Genomic DNA, 19,443 nt, shown 5'->3' with positions numbered 1-19,443 from the left:
CCGCACAGGCTGCCAATTTGCCCAGCAGCAAGCAGGGCCGCGGCAATCCTCCCAGCAGGTCGCGATCTTCTGCGCCATTTCCGGAAGTGTTGCCAGGGAGCGCAAACGCAAATGATGTCATCACGCACACATCGCGGCCGGCGCTACTTGCAAGGCACTACTTTATTTTTATTTCGAAATTTTTTAAACAACGTATATTTTTTATTTTTAATAGCCTATGTCCTTCTGCTTGCCCTGAGGTTTTCAAAGATGTCTTGGGTGTTTTGATTGGTGGTGTACTTTTCGAGTTTGTCTGGCTCAAAGGTTTGTGTTCTCTCTTTATACTAGTAGTATAGATTTGGGGCAGTGCTGTCTAACTCTTGTCTAGATATTCCTAGAGTTGGTTCTAAATCAATCCCAGCACTTTTATATGCGGATGACGCAGTTTTCATTGCCAGGACCCCAAATACGTTGAAATCTCTAGTTAATGCTTTTATTGATTTTTTGGTAGCTCTTAACCTTGCAGTCAATTTTATTAAATCCCTCATGTCAATTTGTTACCTAAAAGGGGGGAATACATCCCTTCCTTGTGAAAGGAGGAGTGCTAATCAGTGTGCCCATCTATCCATATTTCGGTGTATTATTTGATGATTGGGGCACTTAGGTAGCAGAGTGTGCACTAAAGAAAAAATACTTTGGCAAGAGCAGCTGGGGCATCATTGGATTTCGCTAGAAGACTTAGGAGTAAAGTCATACAACTACTGTTGAAAATCTTCAATGAGAAATGTGTCGCTATGACAGTGTATGGTAGTGTGGTTTGGGGCCACAAGGATTGTAGCGAACTTCGAGGGGTAGAAAATAAACATTTACGGAAACTCCTAGCTGCCCCCTCCAACATTATAGCTTTTATTACACATGAGGAACTAAGGCTGGGTTAAATATCAGATATCTCTGCAGCACCCCAGATATGGTGGCTAAAAATTTGGCCAAGAGAAAAGCCACATTTAAATCAGATTATTTTAGCTGACTGCATGAGTTTGGATAAAGCTGTAGAAATTCCTTGGTTAAATTATTTTTCACGACAGCTTTCAGCTCTTGGGCAACCAGAGCTTTTTAATCAACCCTGCAAGCTGCATGTAGAAACTGTGAACATTTAAAAAACTTAGGGGCTTATTATCAAGAACGGCGTTAAAATGATTGCCGCTTTAGCGGGAGGAAACTGCTGCTAAAGCGGTGATAATGGGCTTGATAATATGCCCTTGTGAATTCCCATAGAAGCCCAGGTTCTGGTGTCAGTCTGCGCGTCTATGGGAATTCACAAGGGCATATTATCTAGCCCATTATTGCCGCTTTAGCAGCAGTGTCCCGCTGCTAAAGCAGCGATAATTTTAACGCCATTCTTGATTATATGTCCCTCAATTTTTACAGAGGAGACAGTTGGATAGAGAAGGTAATGAACTCATGAAACCTACCTGTAGACATTTTATGATTTTAAGTCCTGGTATTTTATCTCAACCATTCTGGTCTTTTGTTAATAATCTGCATCATCGTTTTATTTTATCTAGATTTAGGTTTAATTGTATTCGTTGGCTCCTAACTGTACCTAAAGGTTTTTCTAAATTAGGTTCCTTGCAACCATGTGCATTTGACAACTTTTCTGAACAAGACCTATTGCACTTTATGTTTTTTTGTGGTTTTTATACAGAGCTGCGAGTTAAATATATCCTACCACTTTTAAAAGATTGCCAATTTGCACAAGTTAGGCCAGCATTGATTTACATACAAATGCTTTCCTCCCCACTTGTTTGTTATGGGGTTGCACGTTTCTTATCAGATGCAATTTTTAAAAGAAGTAATATGGGGGGTGTTTGACCTGGCCCTTTTTGGCAGGTTCACCCCAAAACTTTTTGCTTTTTCCTAGCCTGTTCCTGTGACCTGGTGTTGGTGATTTTAGGCCTCTGCGCACTTTTTCACTGTGGTACAGTGTAAAGTGCGTGAGCTCTCTGTGTATGTGTAGTGAGTGACCTGCCCTCCCATAGGAATGAATGGGGAATATGTATGACCATGGTAGTTCCTGATGTGTGGGGAGTGCAGGGTCGAGTTTGGTATGTGCGAACTCATGAGATTGAATGCTGCGCAATGAAATATGCGGCATGATTGTGTCTAGTGTAGAAGTGCCACTTCTAGAAGTTGGCATATTTGTGTAATTTGTGCCTGGCGTTTGATTGGCTGGAGCCTGGCTCCAGGAGTGAGCCTGGGCCTGCTTGTGGATTGACTGTCTGGTTTGAGGGTCCAGAATTGGGCTGGGTTTTCCCCACACAATGCTGGCTCCACCCCCTGGGGTGCGTCTGATGTCCCTAGCCTGGCCAGTGAAAGGAATTCCCTATAACCAGTTCTAGCTGGTTCTCACATTGCCTGCACCCTGCTAGACAAAGGAATTCACTGTATAAAAAGGGGCTGTGTCCCGTTCCAAAATGTTCTTGTTTGCCAACTTGAATCCTGCCAGGGGAGCTGCTGCTTGGGCCCAGGGGAAGGCTTGCCCCACTGGGCCCTGCCCAGCCCCTGGACTCCTGAAGGACTTTGCTGAACTTATGGACTTTTACTTGTGCTCTTGCGCCTGGGAGCGCTTGATTTTTGCCCCCAGCGCTTAATAGCGCTTTACTTTGGTTCTTCTAGCACCTGGGAGCGCTGGTATCTTGTCCTCAAGCGCTTGGGAGCGCTTTTCTTTCACCTATAGCGCCTGGAAGCGCTGCATTGTCGCTAAGCGCTTGGGAGCGCTTCATGTGCCTTGGCCGGTGCCCACCCGGCATTTGTCACCCCGTGTGGTGGCCGAGCGACGCGGGTGTCACCCCGCGCACTGCCGTCTTCAGTTTGCACAGAACTGTGCATAGAGACTTGGAACCTCAGTGAATTAGGGTGTACCAAAACTCACCTTAGTATCCAATATCCCCTACCAGACTAGCAATCAGTGTCTCATTGGTTCTTCCATACCCACAATGATTAGACAACCCAGAACATGGACTTAGAACACCTCAGGTAACGTGGAACACATGAACACTCTTTCATTATACTATCATACCAGTCCAAAACGAGGTGTAAATGAAGACACGTGCAAGTTTGAAATATTTATTTCTAATGCCGTGTTCTCAGGTGCAGTATCTTAGCTAATACAAGCAGACATATTATAAGCAAGAACGTTATTAGCATAGTTACTATTCCATAAAATACAAATGGAGAAAGCATGTTAAAACGCTAAAGGGAAGAAGGCTAGATTACACCTAAGTCTTACCCTCCCTTGCTAGTATATTACATAATATCTACAGGTCTCTTGGGATTACAAGGGGGGCCCCATACCTCTGGTCCTAGCAGAAAGGTATCACATAATTTTCTACTCCAGCTCTCTGCATGCAAATGTTCTCCAACTGTGTGTGCATGCTCTGGGCACTGCATTATTAAACGCGCCAAAACCAGAGGTGGCCGCAGCTGCTTATGTGTTATGTCTAGGACGTGCACTGATCAGACCGAACAACAACAACCACTGTGTTGAAATAACCTTGAAGTCCTTGGCACTCACTGATCAGACATAGCTTACCAAGCAGGGCTAATACTATAGGAAAACATATTATTGTTGTGTGAAGCAAAATATTCTACTAGACTCTAAACATTTAAAATAATGTGTGCCGTGTGCAATAGCAGCAAGGAGGAAAAAATGGCGTTTAAACTTCTAATAAGCTCATGCTAACTTAACACAGTGTAAAGGCAAAGCCCATCTCCATGACACCCTCCCTTGATCCGAGCACGGATAAGATAAGATAAGATAAGATAAGATAAGATAAGATAAGATAAGATAAGATAAGATAAGATAAGATAAGATAAGATATGGGGCAAATTTAGGAATGCAGAGTTCAAGAACGACAGTCATCACCAGCCTCAAATTTGCACAGGGTGAAAAAAAATTGTATTACAAAAACCTTATATTAAGATAATTGTTCAAATTCAATAAAGGTAGCCACTGGACATAGTGAAGTCAATAAGTCTGGGCAGGAAAAAATTCAGGCCCCAAAAAAATAAAAAATAACCGATGTCCAATAAGTGACCTCGTTCATGGGAGAAAGAGAGGCGATGACACATCTCAGTCTAACAATGAATATGCAAAATATGCAGCAACAGCCTCCAACAGGAAGTCACTGTTTTCGTCTGAAAATATTGCAGCCATCCAATTTAACAAAGGGAAAGAGCATACATGTTCTTCAATTACCAGAGCCTCTAGCACCATCAGAGGACAACTCGGTGGGTTTTCAATGAAGCTGTGTGCCAAGAAATCTTGCGCCGCTGCGAACACATTCCAACGACCCAGAACTCCATGCATCGCTGCAAAGGCCATAATCCCTCCGTCAGAACAAAGCAATTCATGAGCAACTAAGGGGCTCATAAGCTGATTATAATCCGCATCGAGAGACAGCATATTGCAGAGACACAAATTCAGGGCCCAGTCGAAATCACAACTCAGGCAATGAAAGACAGGCTGGACGCATGTAAAGTAGGAAAATCGAAATGATAATCCATAAGCCGCACTCAAAGTAGCAAGAGGCAGCGCTCCATAGTACTCAAGCATTCTGTTGCCAAACAGCACCAGCCGTGACAGCTCTTCTTGCAACACAGGACGTCCATCCATTTTGAAATAAACAAAACAGTAAAAGAACATCTGCAGCTGGAGCCAGCAGTAAGGGAAATCCACCAAACAGGCTGGAAAAAATCGAATAAAAAAAGGCCGGAATCACACCAAATATAGTCTGAAAAGAAGTCACAAGGCCATTGCTTATAACTGTAAAAAAGTGAGCCAGCCCTGTGGTGGAGGATGCATTAAAGATAGTGTGAATTAACTCACCGAAATGCAGATGCAAATCAGTATTTAATAAGGCCTGCACCTCTGTGCGGGTGTTTGCCATGTGAAGGGCAAATGTCTCACGATCAGATGTGAGGGCAACTTCTTTCTGGGACAATAGAGCTCTTATGCGACTCATCTTGTTGAACTCTGCTTTCAAGGTCGGAATCGTGGGCCAGATGGAAACATCAAGCTTCCCATGCAGGGGAGGATACATTACATTTTTACAGCAAACTACAGGTTCACTGACGGTCACCACATAAGCAATTCCCGCTACCAACCTACAACAATCTTCATTATTTAAAAGTAAATAACTTCCGTTTGCCAGTATTGTGAACGTGGGCACGATAGCAGGCGCAGGTGTACCTTTTAAAACACAGGCTAAATTCGGCTCATTTTGATTACAAGAACCATGTAATTGGATATGTATGCACATCAATGAGTGATCTAGTGTTTCAGTGCAATCTTCACCATTCAAATAAACTTCTTTACCCTCCCTAAGGCATCTATAGGTAAACGGACGCGACCAAGCTTCATGAAGATAAGCACTGCCAAGCGGTTCATATCTACCAATGGCAAAGTACTTCACACACGCCTCGAACCTGAAGAGAGGAAACGGGAGAGTTATCAACCCGTGGATAAGCCACGTTGCTGATTTGGCCTCAGCCACAGAAAATGGTAAAGGTTCTAACTTCTCGATGTGTAACATAGAAAAAGTTGCATCTTTCATTGACATTAAACGTTGCTTGTCAGTCAAATTAAACAGGGCAAACAGTGATGATGTGTTCATGCAGTGCCACGGCACTTTGCCAGATTTCAAGGTTTGCAAGGTCCATGCAAACTGCATAATGGAACGCAACTGATTTTGACCATGGTACAAAACAGACACCTCATCCTGCACAATATCAACAATAGACGATACAACATTATCTAACGTGTAAATGCGGTAAGAGAGCGTGTTAATGCTGTTATCTACAACTTCTAGCACTTTCTCTAAATTAGCCTGATCTATAGCCCTAATGCGGGTAGTAGCCTCAATCTAGGACATTTTCCAGACCTTGTTGTAAATAGCATATATCCCTCTTTTAGATCTACCGTTAGCTGGGCCTCTTATAAAATCATTCAGATTAACATAGTCAGTCAGTTTAGATAAATGCAGCTTAACTGACGCCAAAGTGGAATGTTTGAGCCAATTCTGACATAATTTGCCTACAGAAAAGATAGTCACAGAATTGCCACTTTCAAAACGGGGATCCATCCTTGACCTGTGTAAAGCCATGTGCCAAACCCAGAAAACGATGCTGGCAAAAATCAGCACTTCTGTGCCAGAGCAACCAACCCTTGGGATCCAAACTGGATATGTTAAAGAAAGAATTTAGCAAGAGAGTTTTTAAATCTCTGATCGAACATTTTGTAGTATTATCCCAACCGGAATATTCTTCTAAGTCAGGAAAAGAAGGAGCATTTAATTTTTTAGTAGTAGCCAATCCAAAGCAAGTTGTCTGTGAAATTGTTGAATTTAAAAACAACATATGGTTCGGGATGAGGTATGCACGGTGCAAAGCCTCAGTGCCTTGTACTTGCCAGCTCTTAGAACCCCAAACTGATTTAAGATCAATGGTATCCTTCCACAACTCGTAGCCCCCAACAGCTAACTGGTCTAGAAAGGACTTCGAATACAATAATTTTGTGTTGGTAAGTCTAACCTTGGATGTGGACTTTTCAGTCATCTTAAAATAAAATGCATTGGGATTTGACTGATTAAAATCGGTAAAATAAGTGAATCTTTTAAAAAAGGAAGCAGAACTGCCTTGTGCAGGAGCTGGACAATGTTCCCATTGTGTATAATGTACGGTGTTCCTCCTGGTATTAGCTTTATGCAGGTAGTGATTGCCATAATGTTGATAACAATACAAATCACCATAATTAGCAGATTCTAAATACAAAAGCAGCATAATATTTCAAATCAGAAAACAAAGCTTCCACGGCCTGAACATCCCAATCATCAGAACGTATATTTTGTTTAATCACATCCCCCATTGAAACTCTAAGCACATTGGGGATATTTATAACCTCAGTGGGCCCATGGATTTGAAATCGAACAGCATCCCATACAATCCCGTCTAAGACAAGCCAAGCAGTGATGTTAACAAAAGCCAGGTCCTTCTTCAATCTGTGTGATGAGGAATGGGGAGCCAATGTTCCATTAATATGTCGAATGCATGTTCTCTCGACATAGTGTCTGTTGACAAGTCGAAAAAAATACACCACAAAGCCAATTGACATGAATAGGTAAATCGAAAAAAGCACCAACCAAATGTAGGTCCAATGTGGAATCAAAAAATGTTTTTTAAACAGTGTCGCCAAAACAGAAATTCTTGAAGGGGACTTCGATATGTGAGAGTCAGTGTCAAATGAAAATCTTGATTCTGTGGCTAAACGAGTTTGCAAATCAGGCATCGATAAGTCAGTGGGGTAAGTGTAGTCAGTTTCATCAAGGAGAGTACCAGGCAGTGAACTCAGTAAAGGACTCGAAACTGCAGGCATCTGAAGGGCAACATCTGGCCTTGGATCAGAAGCCGGGGCCAAAACAGAATTTCTCAAAATAGAAGGGCATGAGACTGCCGGTGTCATGCTAAGAAGAATCGGCCACTCTGTGTATTTTGACATTGTCAATGGAGATATACCTGTTTTCTTTACAACCTGGAAGTGGTGGTAAAATGACTGTTCTTGTGCCCTTCACTCCAAGCACTGGAACCGGAGCTCGATAAGAGAGACCAAATTCTTTCTTGTTTTCGATCTTCTCTCGAACCAGTTCTCCAACTTGGGGTAGCCAGCCACCTACCGGATTCTACAATGCAGCTTCAGTTGTGCAGGGCAAATGTTCCTTTGTAAGACTGTCTCTTGTCTTTTGTAGATCCTGCAAAACATTGCAATGTTCATCTACGTCAAAGGAGGCAACAACAGCCACCTGGTCTAGACCGTCAAGGTCCGGTAAGAACATCTTGATATCAAAGAGCATTTCGTATGGGGTCCGCCCACCCAGAGACCTTCTAGGGAGATTATTTAGGGCACGCTGCACGCTATTGAGGTGGGCCAGCCAGTTCCTGCCAGTGCCTATAACCCTAGCTGTCAAAGATTGCTTTAAATCACGGTTCATTCGTTCCACAACACTATTGCCCTCAGGTTTGTATGGAGACGAAAACTTGACTTGGACCCCCAACGAAGCCATGGCATCCTTATACGCCTTAGAGGCGAAAGCAGGACCCTGATCTGAATGGAAGGTACCACAGACAAAAGTCCCTAAAAAGACACGCAAGTCTCCTATGACAGTTCGTGAATCAGTGTTGCGGTGTGGCCACACCCACACAAAGCGTGTGCATGAATCAACTGCTACTAAGATGTATTTATACACAGTATCAGAAGAAAAAGGACCACAGTGATCTAAATAAACACAACCAAGTGGTTTATTAGAAATGTACAACTGTGTCTGGGGCGGACGCGCAGCAGTCGAAGGCTTAATCTGCTGGCAAATGTCACATTGAAGGACATAATCACGCATCTGTTTGTACAGTCCCCACCACCAAAAACGTTGTTGTAGCTGAGATACAGTAGCCGAAACGCCTGCATGTGCAGACGCAACACCTTCATGGGTAGCTGCAATCAATGCGGTCTGCGTTGGGAATCAACCTTTCACCAACGTCAGGTATTTTCACAGAAGGAACTGACTTAAGTGGTATGAATACTTTGAAGGGAACCCCTTAGGATATTTACTTCCCTTCTCAGTCGTGGCTACAGCCGCCAAGATATCATCATCATTCTTACTCTTGGAACGTGTAACTGCCGCAACCAAATATGTCGATACTGCTGATTTTGCTGAGTCATCGGCCAAAGAATTGCCAACAGCGTGAACACCCACACGCTGATGACCAAGAGTGTGAATTACATACACGAGTGGCAACTGCTCTTTAAGCTCAGCCACTCGGACCCAGATCATTTTATGTTTTATTGTGCTACCCTTGGAATCACGGAAATCATTCTGAATCCAAAAGAACAGATTTTCATTGTAAGACTGAACACAGTAGTAAGAATCACTCGCAATAAGAGTCGTCACACTAGGATCAGCGTACTCTAAGGCAAGCATCAGAGCACAAAGCTCTGCCAATTGTGCGGTGCAGTCCCCTAAAGTCTGTGTGTGCACAATCTTGGACTTGAATTCATCATTCACCATGGCACCTACCACAATGGCGCAGGCTGAAACGTATGCGTGCTTAGACCCATGCGCAACTTGCGCTGAACCATCAGTGTAAATGATACAATGATAATCCTTCAAAGGCCGCATAGTCAATGGCACAGTATGAACAAATTCATACTGTAAAAACTCTTGTGACTGTAAGGAGGCATCACAAACAAACGTGACATCCGGAGACATCAGGGACGCAGCCCATTGTATCCACCATGGGTGCAAAGCTTTAGAATTTGGTACACTGGCTTTCGTCACTGCTTCCAATGCAGGATACGGGGTAACAACCAACATGCATATTCCCTGTGACAGTGCTCGTTCCTTGAGAATCGCCATTTGCACCGCTGTCAAAACTTTTTCCACAGAGGAAAACTGCATTTCAGCCGAAGTGTACAAGTGTGACTTGTAAGCAACAGGTACTGTGTCACCCTCGTTAAAAGTAAGGTAAGTGAAACCCACAGCCCCACGGATGATTCTTATCACCAGGTTGGTGTGGTTATCACGAGTCATTAAGAATTTAGATTCTAAAGGATCAGCCTGCAAAGATTGCAAAATAGCTGAATGTTCAGGCACCCAGCACGATTTGTTGAAAGTAGGTTGTATCAAAGCATACAAAGGCTTGATACGCTGGGCATATTCGGGAATATAAGTATGCCCGAAATTCAAAAAACCCAGCAAGGACTGTAGTTTTCCAGTGTTGTAGGAGCACGCAGTTGTGCGCATTTCTCCAAAAAGTGAGGGGCCAACCCTCGTCCTTCATTGTTGAGCTCGTAGCCCAGGAACAACACTGTGTACTCTGCAATGTGAGACTTTGCAAATTTCTAACCGAAGTCCGCAAAGCTACAAATTATGCAGTCAACACGACACAGATGCGCCCAAATTTCGTCATCCATGAGATGAATGAATGAATGAATGTTGGATTTATAGAGCGCGTGGTTACCCTGGTGCGTCCCAGCACTGTACCACTGGGGAACCCGTCCTGGATTTTTCCCTGTGAGATGACCCCTTTACTGGGCATCCCCAAGGTGAAGCCATGCATCCCCGGCAGTGATGGGGCCAGAGTGGAGATTAAGCAAGCTATTGCCCAGAGTTGCAGCGTGGGACCCCATGGTTAGAGTGGCACTGAGGCGAGATTTATCGGGCCCGCTGACATTGGTCCTGCACCCGGCCGCATCGGGAATTGAACCCTGGTCAAGGGCCAACCTCAGCCTCCGGGTCTGCCGCCTCTAACCGTTGAGCCACACTTCTCCACTAATAAATGTCATCCACATATGAACACGCATCTAGGTCAACTCTCTCCAAGAGAGAGACAATGCGGGCAGCAAACACACTCTGACTATTCTTGTAGCCCATAGGTAAACATTTAAAGTGGTGTTGTTTACCGCCACTTGTAAAACTGGTCCATTTGGAGCTCAGACCATCCAAATGGTAGGCAAAAAAAACATTGGATATGTCAAGCGTGGTTTTAAACCGTTTACGCTCAAGACTATCCACTAAGGCAGAGCCGTGGGTATTCTGTACTGCACAGGTACGGCAATGCAAGTTCAAATGACGGTAATCCAATACCGAACGGTACGATCCGTCAGGCTTGGTCACAGTAAAAAGAGGGTTATTCATCGGCGACACACAAGTTTCAATTACACCTTGATATTCCAATTGTTCAAGGATTGTCGCAACAGAAGCCTTAGCTTCGCGTCGGATGGGAAATTGAGGCTGAGGCTGTGGCATAGACCGTAAGGGACTCTCGTGGTGTGGGAAAAATTTACCCCAACCACAGTGTTTACGGTACAGATCGGCGCAAGGGCTTTAGCCCACTCTTCTGCAAAATTCAGCGCATGCTCCTTGGAGACTGTGTGCGCGAAACTAGGGAGGATCCTCTCGGAGCTGCGAGAAGAAAAGGTGGGGGCCCTTCAGCCTCCGCTAACAAAATGTCATAGGTAGTTGTAAGATTTTCCCAAAATACCCTTTTTATGGTACGTTGTATGTCACCTTAAAAGGACTATTTAATAAAGTCTATCAGGGGGAGCTACTCTGGTATCAGTTGTCTCCACAACAACATATCGGTCAGTCACTGTCACCTTCAATAGCGGATGCAGGGCCTCTCGCACTATGGTAACCTCCGCTGCGCTGTCCAGCAAGGTCAGAGCCCATGTCTGATTCCAAAGCTGCGTTCTCACTATCTGTGGCATATCTCGCTCTTAAAGCGACAACTTTCTTTTTCTGAAACTGGGGTCTCTTCTGCCAAGAATCGTCCTGCTTGCCTTTTCCGTCTTCGGGCAGGGTTGGTCGCGAGTCTGTGGGCCGCCCCTACCTCTTCCGCCGCCTCCACCACCGGACGATGAGGCCGATGTGTCCTGTAAAGAACGAGGAGAGCGTTGATCAGGAACCTGAAACCTATCAGGTGACTTAATCGTAGTGCGGTCGCGCAAATCATATACGTGCTCAATAGACGCAGGCACAGGTGACGGGGACGAGACTCCTGTTTTTGCTGTTGTTTCCCCTGTTTTTTATTTCTGTTCCAATTTTTCTTTGGAGCTGGGGGTTGAGCATCTGTTTCAGCCGTCACACCCTGGGTTTGCTTCTTATTTTTAGCAGTAAAAGGCTTGATACCTAAACTATTGCGGCCAATGGTTTTATAGGCAGCTGTAATAATTCTCGGTAACTGACGGGGCTTGTCTGCGTCGTGAACCTCGCGCAAGGCATTAGTTCCCTGAAAATTCACCGCATCTCCCTTCACATTAAAAAGGACAAGCTCGGCTACTACATCAAATGTGCCAACGAGTCTCATTCCCAATTCGACCGCAGCCTCAGGCCCGTGCTCGTCCTGAACACGTTTAATGACCGTGGGAAGGGAAGCCATCGACGGAGCGCCGAAGCACAGCCGCAAAAATCCTCCCCCATGACTCGCAGTCACCGGCTTCTGGTACCAAGTCTTTAGGTAAACTAATCGTAAGAATCCTGTGCTTTTCAACGGGGGATGAATTAGGAAATACAGCTTCTGACTGGTCAAATTTCTCGGCAAGCCAAAAAGGCATATCATCCTTATCTTGGGGACGCCTGCCCATAACCACATTGACCATCACGGGACTGCAGCTTCATTCCGCTCGGTCCAGCTAAAAGGGCCGCAACTCCAGGGGCCCGCCCTGTAAATTGCGGGTAATGTATTGAACTACGGCCCAAATAACACTGTAAGAAGAGTTATATAGGAACCGTAATTCAGCAACGGCAACCTGGCCCACACGAGTATGCGGGGTGAATTCAGCCAAAACCGGCCAATCTGTGCCTGAAATGGACAAAGGACCCAATCTAGGAGCCGTTACCACGTGGGGAAGGGCGCCATCAAATCAAACTCGGTGCTGCCATGCAGCAATCGGAACTTCCTGTGTCCTATAAGGAACATAGTCACACGGGCACGGCTGAGTGCGTGTAAGTGTGAAAAACCTGCGTGGTTCCATCCACCGCAGGAAACGTCACCCAAGAGTAAAATATCTGAAACGGGTAAGCTACCTCAGCACTCACTACCAAAATCACTGCCATGCCCTCCAAACCAACATTATATGCTTGCAAATGATTGCGTACCGCAATGCGACTATGCTGCGGTATTACAATGTCAGCCATAGTGACACAGAGAAGAAAAGGTACAATGGGAATCAAAGTAGCACAACTGGGTAGTAATTCAAAAGGAAACCGTTTAAAAAGATTCAAGCTTGAAAGACCTATGTAACTATAGGTAGGTTTGTCCGACACTACTATTATCCGGAAACAATAGTAACTGTGTCAAGGACTGATAGAAGTACTACTCAAGTGTCATGTAATAAGACCACCAACGATTGGGCGCCATGTCGCAGGGATTCTGCAAACTCTGTAACCAATTAAGCAGAACAGATGTACAACTACTTTTCTCCTTTTTACTAACTTCTTTGTGGCAGAGTTTTTAAAAATAAAGATTTAAGTTGAGGCCACGATTTTGCTTCAGGTTTGTGTCACTTTTTTGGACTGTCGCTGGGATTCTGCTCCTACACAGAACTGTGAATAGAGACTTGGAACCTCAGTGAATTAGGGTGTACCAAAACTCACCTTAGTATCCAAAATCCCCTACCAGACTAACAATCAGTGTCTCATTGGTTCTTCCATACCCCTAATGATTAGACAACCCAGAACATGGACTTAGAACACCTCAGGTAACGTGGAACACATGAACACTCTTTCGTTATACTATCATACCAGTCCAAAACAAGGTGTAAATGAAGACACGTGCAAGTATGAAATATTTATTTCTAATGCCGTGTTCTCAGGTGCAGTATCATAGCTAATACAAGCAGACATATTATAAGCAACAAGGTTATTAGCATAGTTACTATTCCATAAAATATAAAGGGAGAAAGCATGTTAAAACGCTAAAGGGAAGAAGGCTAGATCACACCTAAGTCTTACCCTCCCTTTCTAGTATATTATATTTTATCTACAGAAGGTCTCTTGGGATTACAAGGGCGGCCCCATACCTCTGGTCCTAGTAGAAAGGTATCACATAATTTTCTACTCCAGCTCTCTGCATGCGAATGTTCTCCAACTGTGTGTGCATGCTCTGCGCAGTGCATTATTAAACGCGCCTAAATCAGAGGTGGCCGCAGCTGTATATGTGTTATGTCTAGGGCGTGCGCTGATCAGACTGAACAACAACCACTGTGTTGAAATAACCTTGAAGGCCTCGGCACTCACTGTTCAGACATAGCTTACCAAGCAAGGCTGATACTATAGGAAAACATATTATTCTTGTGTGAAGCAAAATATTCTGCTAGACTCTAAACATTTATAATAATGTGTGCCGTGTGCAAAAGCAGCAAAGAGGGAAAAATGGCATTTAAACTTCTAATAAGCTCATGCTAACTTAACACAGTGTAAAGGCAAAGCCCATCTCCATGACAGGACAACTCTGACGCAAAATCTAATTTGTTAAACTCAAATGTAGTTACGATAGACCAGCTAAACATATGTGTGAGGGCTTAAGATCTAATGTCGCTTCTTGTGATGTCACTTCTTGTGAGGTCCTGGGTTGTGAATGTATTTGCTGTAATGTCACGCTCCATGATGTCATGTGCTGTGATGTCACTTACATATGGCCTAACTTGGTTAGTATCTCCACTTCTTTTTTTAGGGCTTGTGCCCTGGCTCCAATTATGAGACATCTTTCTTTCATTTATAGGGTTTAAACTGATACTGCTGGTGCCCAAGATCTGTACTCAGGGACCATTTCAATGCACTCTTAATAATGCAATGCTGGCACAGAAATCAAAGTTGAGAGAGGAAATGTATAGGGTGCATCTACGATCACGGATTGGGGTGGAGCCAATCATTGTGGAAGCAGTTCCTTGCATCACTCAGTTCGCAGCCTCTAATTTACGCAGTCTTTCCGCACTCAGGGCCAACTTTTGACACAGACGCTGGCTGGCTGGTAACCAGATGGGTGTCATTCTGCAGCCTTAGGCCGAAGTGTGGGCCTGTAGCCGAGAATCAGACAGTGCAGACCTGTGGTTTGGGAGATTTCTTACTAAAAGGCACCGATGGAGCTGCAAAATGCCTGAGACTTCCCTCACAGGTGTGAGAGGCTGGTGAGTTTGCTTACAAACAGCCTTGGCCAGCGGCAGCTGTGACGGTTCTGAGAAAGAGGGCGGGGTCAGAGGGGTACACGCAGGTATAAAAAAAAGTACTTTCTCGCCGCTTCCTCGCCGCGTCCTCCTCGCTAAGCCTCAACAGGAAGCACAAGCAGGCTCCCAGTCAGCCAATCACAACGCTGCCTTAGCAGCATTGTGATTGATCTGAGCGATGTGTTTCAGCGCTCAGACGCTGACTGGGAGCTTGAGCATGTACTGTAGCCTGCTCGGAGAACATGCGAAGTGTGCAAGACTGTTTTGGGCAGTACGCGAGGGCTGGCCAAACAGTCACTGCACATGTAGGAAGGTGGTACCACTCCTCCCCTGCCTGCATCCCCTCACACAAAGCTGCAGGTGTAGGAGAAAATAAAATATAATAACGCAAGTTATTATCATTTTATTTTCCCTTAAATTCACTGCAAAAAAAGCAGTGGGGCAACGCTCCTCCACATTAGCGGAGGAGCTCCCACTGGCCTGTGCTGCCCTGTGTAGAGGAGAGTATGACCCTCCCTGAATAGTAAGTGGGAACTTGAGAGAGAAAGTTAACACAAGGCAGCTGAGCCACCTGGGCACTGATAGTGATGTGGGGCCTGAAACATGACATGGTTTCACACCAAAATATTTAGTTGAAGAACTTCTTCCAAACTCAAACAGGAAAGAGACTGGGAAAGTGAGCTGAATGTGTGAATCCTGGGACATCAGTTTGAGCTATAATGAAAGGGAAGTAGGGGAGGATGGAGGCACTGAAATTGAGTTAAAAACAAATTGAACAAGGTGGAAAAGACTTCTGTGGCTAAGGAGGCATGCCTAGCCAAAATGGAGGCCTCTATGACTTAATTTGGCACAAAGGCTCATCAGACGGGAGGTTGGATCTGGTAGGGTTCTAGGTGAGAGATTTGCGGAGCTGTGAGAAGTCTCACGTCAATTCTCTGGTGCATAGTGGAGCTTGGACACTCATTTGGAGACACAAGAGAAACTGAAATACTTTGATCATATTATGGTATTGGAAAATCCAGTGTTTGACCCTCAGACCTCTGTGGCAGAGGTGAAGGGGGTTCTATGGACATCTGTCTCTTCCTGGTGGTGCTGGTGGTAGCCTTCTGGTACTCAGAGCACACTGAAGGATTAGATTCTCAGGAGTTGAAAAAGATGACCCTCCCAAAGTAGCAATTTCAAGTGATTTTTTTCTTTTTCCCAATCACTGCTCAATGACACGAACAAGAGATGAGAACTTCTGTTAGTTCCAAAGTGGTTGCTGACTCTTAGTATTTCTTCTTCTGGTTGCTGTCCACTCAGACTCCAAGTAATGAAGGAGGGTATAACTTATGCCTTTAAACATGCAGACACAGGGCAATCTTGTCATGAGGAAGCTAAAAATGGTGTGAATTAATGGAACAGAGTTGTTTGCTCAGTACAAGAGAGTGGACCACACTTCTAGATTGCTCTGCTTGAACCATTGGACTTGGATGGAGAGGGGTTTCTGAGGAAGATTCCTCGAGAAGACCCAAGGTACTACCCCCAACTGTCCCGAGTGTATATTTATCCTGGTTGTTCCTTGTTGTCTACATTATTCCAAGTGTCCTCTCTTCCCTTTATTACTTTCCCTATATGGAGTTTCTTTTTGGTGTATTTTACGAGGGGCTATTATGTACGAAAAGTTTCACTCATATTTTTGTAGGAATTACTGTATATGATTATTCAGTGTTTTGATCCTAATTAAATGATTAAAGCTTAAGACCGTGGATTAAGGGAGAAGGTTTTGTTAAATTGATATCTTACATTTCAGCAAAATAGTAACGCCAGGACATGAAGAATATGATTTTACACTTTCTTCTTCCAAAAACTGTGATACATGGATATGCCTTTCCTTCAGTCACCCAGCTTTTTGGAAAAGAGATGATGGACGGTGTAGCATGAGCAAACTGTATGCTTTGGATGTACCCCCACACCTTGCAGCTCATCTCTAGAACTACTTGCTAGAATTTAGTTTGTTCGAATATGTCTTCGGTGATAGTCTGGCTGGGGTTGAAGGAGAAGGCAGCGTTGATTAATTGAATCTCCCTCTGCTTCTCAGCATACTTTCTCTCCGCAAACTGCACAGCTTCGTGAACACTATGAAAAGCCAGCTGCTCCGGGTCTTTTCCAGAACCACACTGGATGAAGTAGCCACCCTCTTGAAGAGAACGTCTCACCGAGGGATTGCAATTGGCAAGGAATACACGCACATCAATGTTGTTGTAGTCACTGTAGATCTCCTTTAGCATGAAGAGACCAACTGTGTCTATGAACTGCATAGCTCCGCAGTCAATGATCAAGGAATGCATGCCAATATTTGGCATTGGGAACTCAGCTGAATTCTGGTGTCTGCTGGATGATTTTGTGGCAATATACTTGGAGAAGAAACCACAATCAGTGGATTTGGCAACTGCCTCCTGAGCTTTTCTGGCCTTTCGTTGCAATACCGCAATGTCTAAAGGGTTCACCTTTGTCTTCTCATGGAGCATATTCTTGAAATAGGCCTTGTTGGCATAATACAGGGAAGCATCAAAGCGAAAAATTTTGATATTTGGAATGTCGCTGAGCTCTTTGTATGTGAACTGGTCCTCATAGATCTCAGTGTCACTTACTTTAGCCAAGAGGGTAGCTCTGGGCCTCTGGGTGCGGAAGATGATGCAGAGTATGGAGAAACAAACCGCCACCAGCAGACCAATTTCAGTAGAAATAAGAGAAGAGGCAAGCATGCTGACCCACCAGATGATAGTGTCAATTTTGCTGAGACGCCACATGTTTGGTGTGTCTGCAAACTTTCTCAGAGCCCCCCTGAGATTTGCAATTGTGATGACACCTAAGATGCAATTCTGCAAGGAGTAGAAGAGTGGGGCAATGGCCAAAAGTGTTAGCAACAGAACCAGGGCAGTGACCAAACCAGTGATTTGAGTCTTGGCTCCTGTTGATTCTCTAAGAAGTGTTTTAGCCAAAGCTGCAGAGCATGCAAAAGAGTGGAAGAAAGATGGGATGAAGTTGCACATGCCTATAGCTAACATCTCCTGATTTGCCCTGGTAGGGTATCCATGCTTTTTGCCGAACATCTCAGCCAACGACACAGACATTGCAAAGCTGATGACAGCTATGGGAAAAGCATCTGAAGCTAAGCTGGGAATAAGGCTAACATCTGCTGCCTTGGGTGGCAGGAATCCTGTGGGGATCGTCCCACATATAGAAGAATTGTATTTTCCCTTGAGGTTAAGGTAGTGGGAAACCAGTGTGGCCACAACAAGGATCAAAAACTCCACAGGGAATGGGACCTTCATTTTGCTTTTGAATCGATCGTTGATCTCCTTGACAGGTATGATGACAGCCAATGCAACAATGCTGGTAATGAGGTCACAGAGATTTGTCTTTTTAATGTATGTGAGCATGTCAATCCAAGTGAGTACAAGGGCCCCTGCTCCGTCATGGCTTGGAATTTTCAGTCCAAAGAGATATTTCACCTGGGACGTGAGGATTGTCAGGGAAGATCCTGTCACAAATCCGCTCAGCAGTGGCTCGGACAAATACACAGCTATGAAGCCCAGCTGGAACATCCAAAATAGGATCTAAAAATAAAAAGTTAATAATGTTAAACATTTAACAGCTGTGCAATAATACAGGAAAACGTTTTTTAAAGGTTATTACAAGTCTAAGAAGCACAAATAAATTAGAAATAAATATAAAAGACAATTTATAGCAAGGTCCTACTACCATCCCCATGCTGAGCACAGCCACAGGTCATGCGCATCGAAGAATGGCCGCCTGCAGGGGCTTGGGCACAGGGCCTCATTGGAGATTACATTTAACATTTCAGGAGAGATGTAATATGTGAGGTGATAAGTAGTGCATGACAGGGGCACAAGTTATATTTAGATCAGTAAAGAACAACTGGTGAATTTCAGTGATTAGTGATTTGTAAACATTATTTTTGTATGTTATTTTAATTTCTAACTATAATGAGATTTTTAACCTATTTTTTGTATATGGTGTTATAGTTAGGATGGCCAGGTATAGCAATTCCATGCATGTTTGCATACAAATCCCTATGTGCCCATTTGACAAATGCCCATGGACTTTGCAAACCTGTAGCTTTTTGTAGAGTGGCAGAGGATGCAAAGATTTGTGGTGATTTGCTAACTGGTACAAAGAAAAAAGGGGGGCCCAAACACGTATTCCCTCTAATGCATTTTCCATAGACCTATTGTATCTTGATTAGCAAAAAATGGGCAGTCAGATTTTCATGAAATTTGGCAGTATTATAGATTGTGGTGTACAGAGGATTTGTTTTGGTATTACAGGTACAATAGATTTAAGTGTAGTGATATCTGTGACCATGGTACTGAAATAGGTCTAAATTCCACAAAACTAATGTGGTACACAGCGATGACAAGTCATTAGCTAATTGGACAATGACAACCTTTACTAAAGTTTAAGGCAACCATGTCATTAAGGCCCCCATGCCTGTGTTCTGGCTTAAGGCCTTCAATATTGGTATTAGGATTATGTTTTTTCGCAATCTATTGCCCCTTTAATAAAGTGATAATAGATGGGGAAAAATGATTGTAAGTTTCTATTTATTTAAAAAAATGTTTTACTGAGTATCGTGGTCCTAAATAGCAAGTACCACAGCACTTTAAAAAAAATATATAAATGAT

General features: G+C 44.0%; 1 protein-coding gene across 1 annotated transcript in view; it reads right to left on the bottom strand.

Moving 5' to 3' along the window:
* Nucleotides 1–13,398: 13,398 nt before the first annotated feature.
* The window catches only part of LOC147703074 (sulfate transporter-like), a 61,490-nt gene continuing 55,445 nt past the window's right edge, over nucleotides 13,399–19,443 (bottom strand). The window contains exon 2 of the mRNA XM_086931610.1: nucleotides 13,399–18,354. Within this exon, the coding sequence (XP_086787736.1) occupies nucleotides 16,735–18,354 (1,620 nt within the window). The 3' untranslated portion in view covers nucleotides 13,399–16,734. The remainder of the gene's footprint in view (nucleotides 18,355–19,443) is intronic.

This window comes from Lissotriton vulgaris, chromosome 7 (assembly GCF_964263255.1).
Source record: "Lissotriton vulgaris chromosome 7, aLisVul1.2, whole genome shotgun sequence".
In the NCBI taxonomy this organism is placed as follows: Eukaryota; Metazoa; Chordata; class Amphibia; order Caudata; family Salamandridae; genus Lissotriton; species Lissotriton vulgaris.
This window is presented reverse-complemented; position numbering and strand designations above follow the sequence as displayed.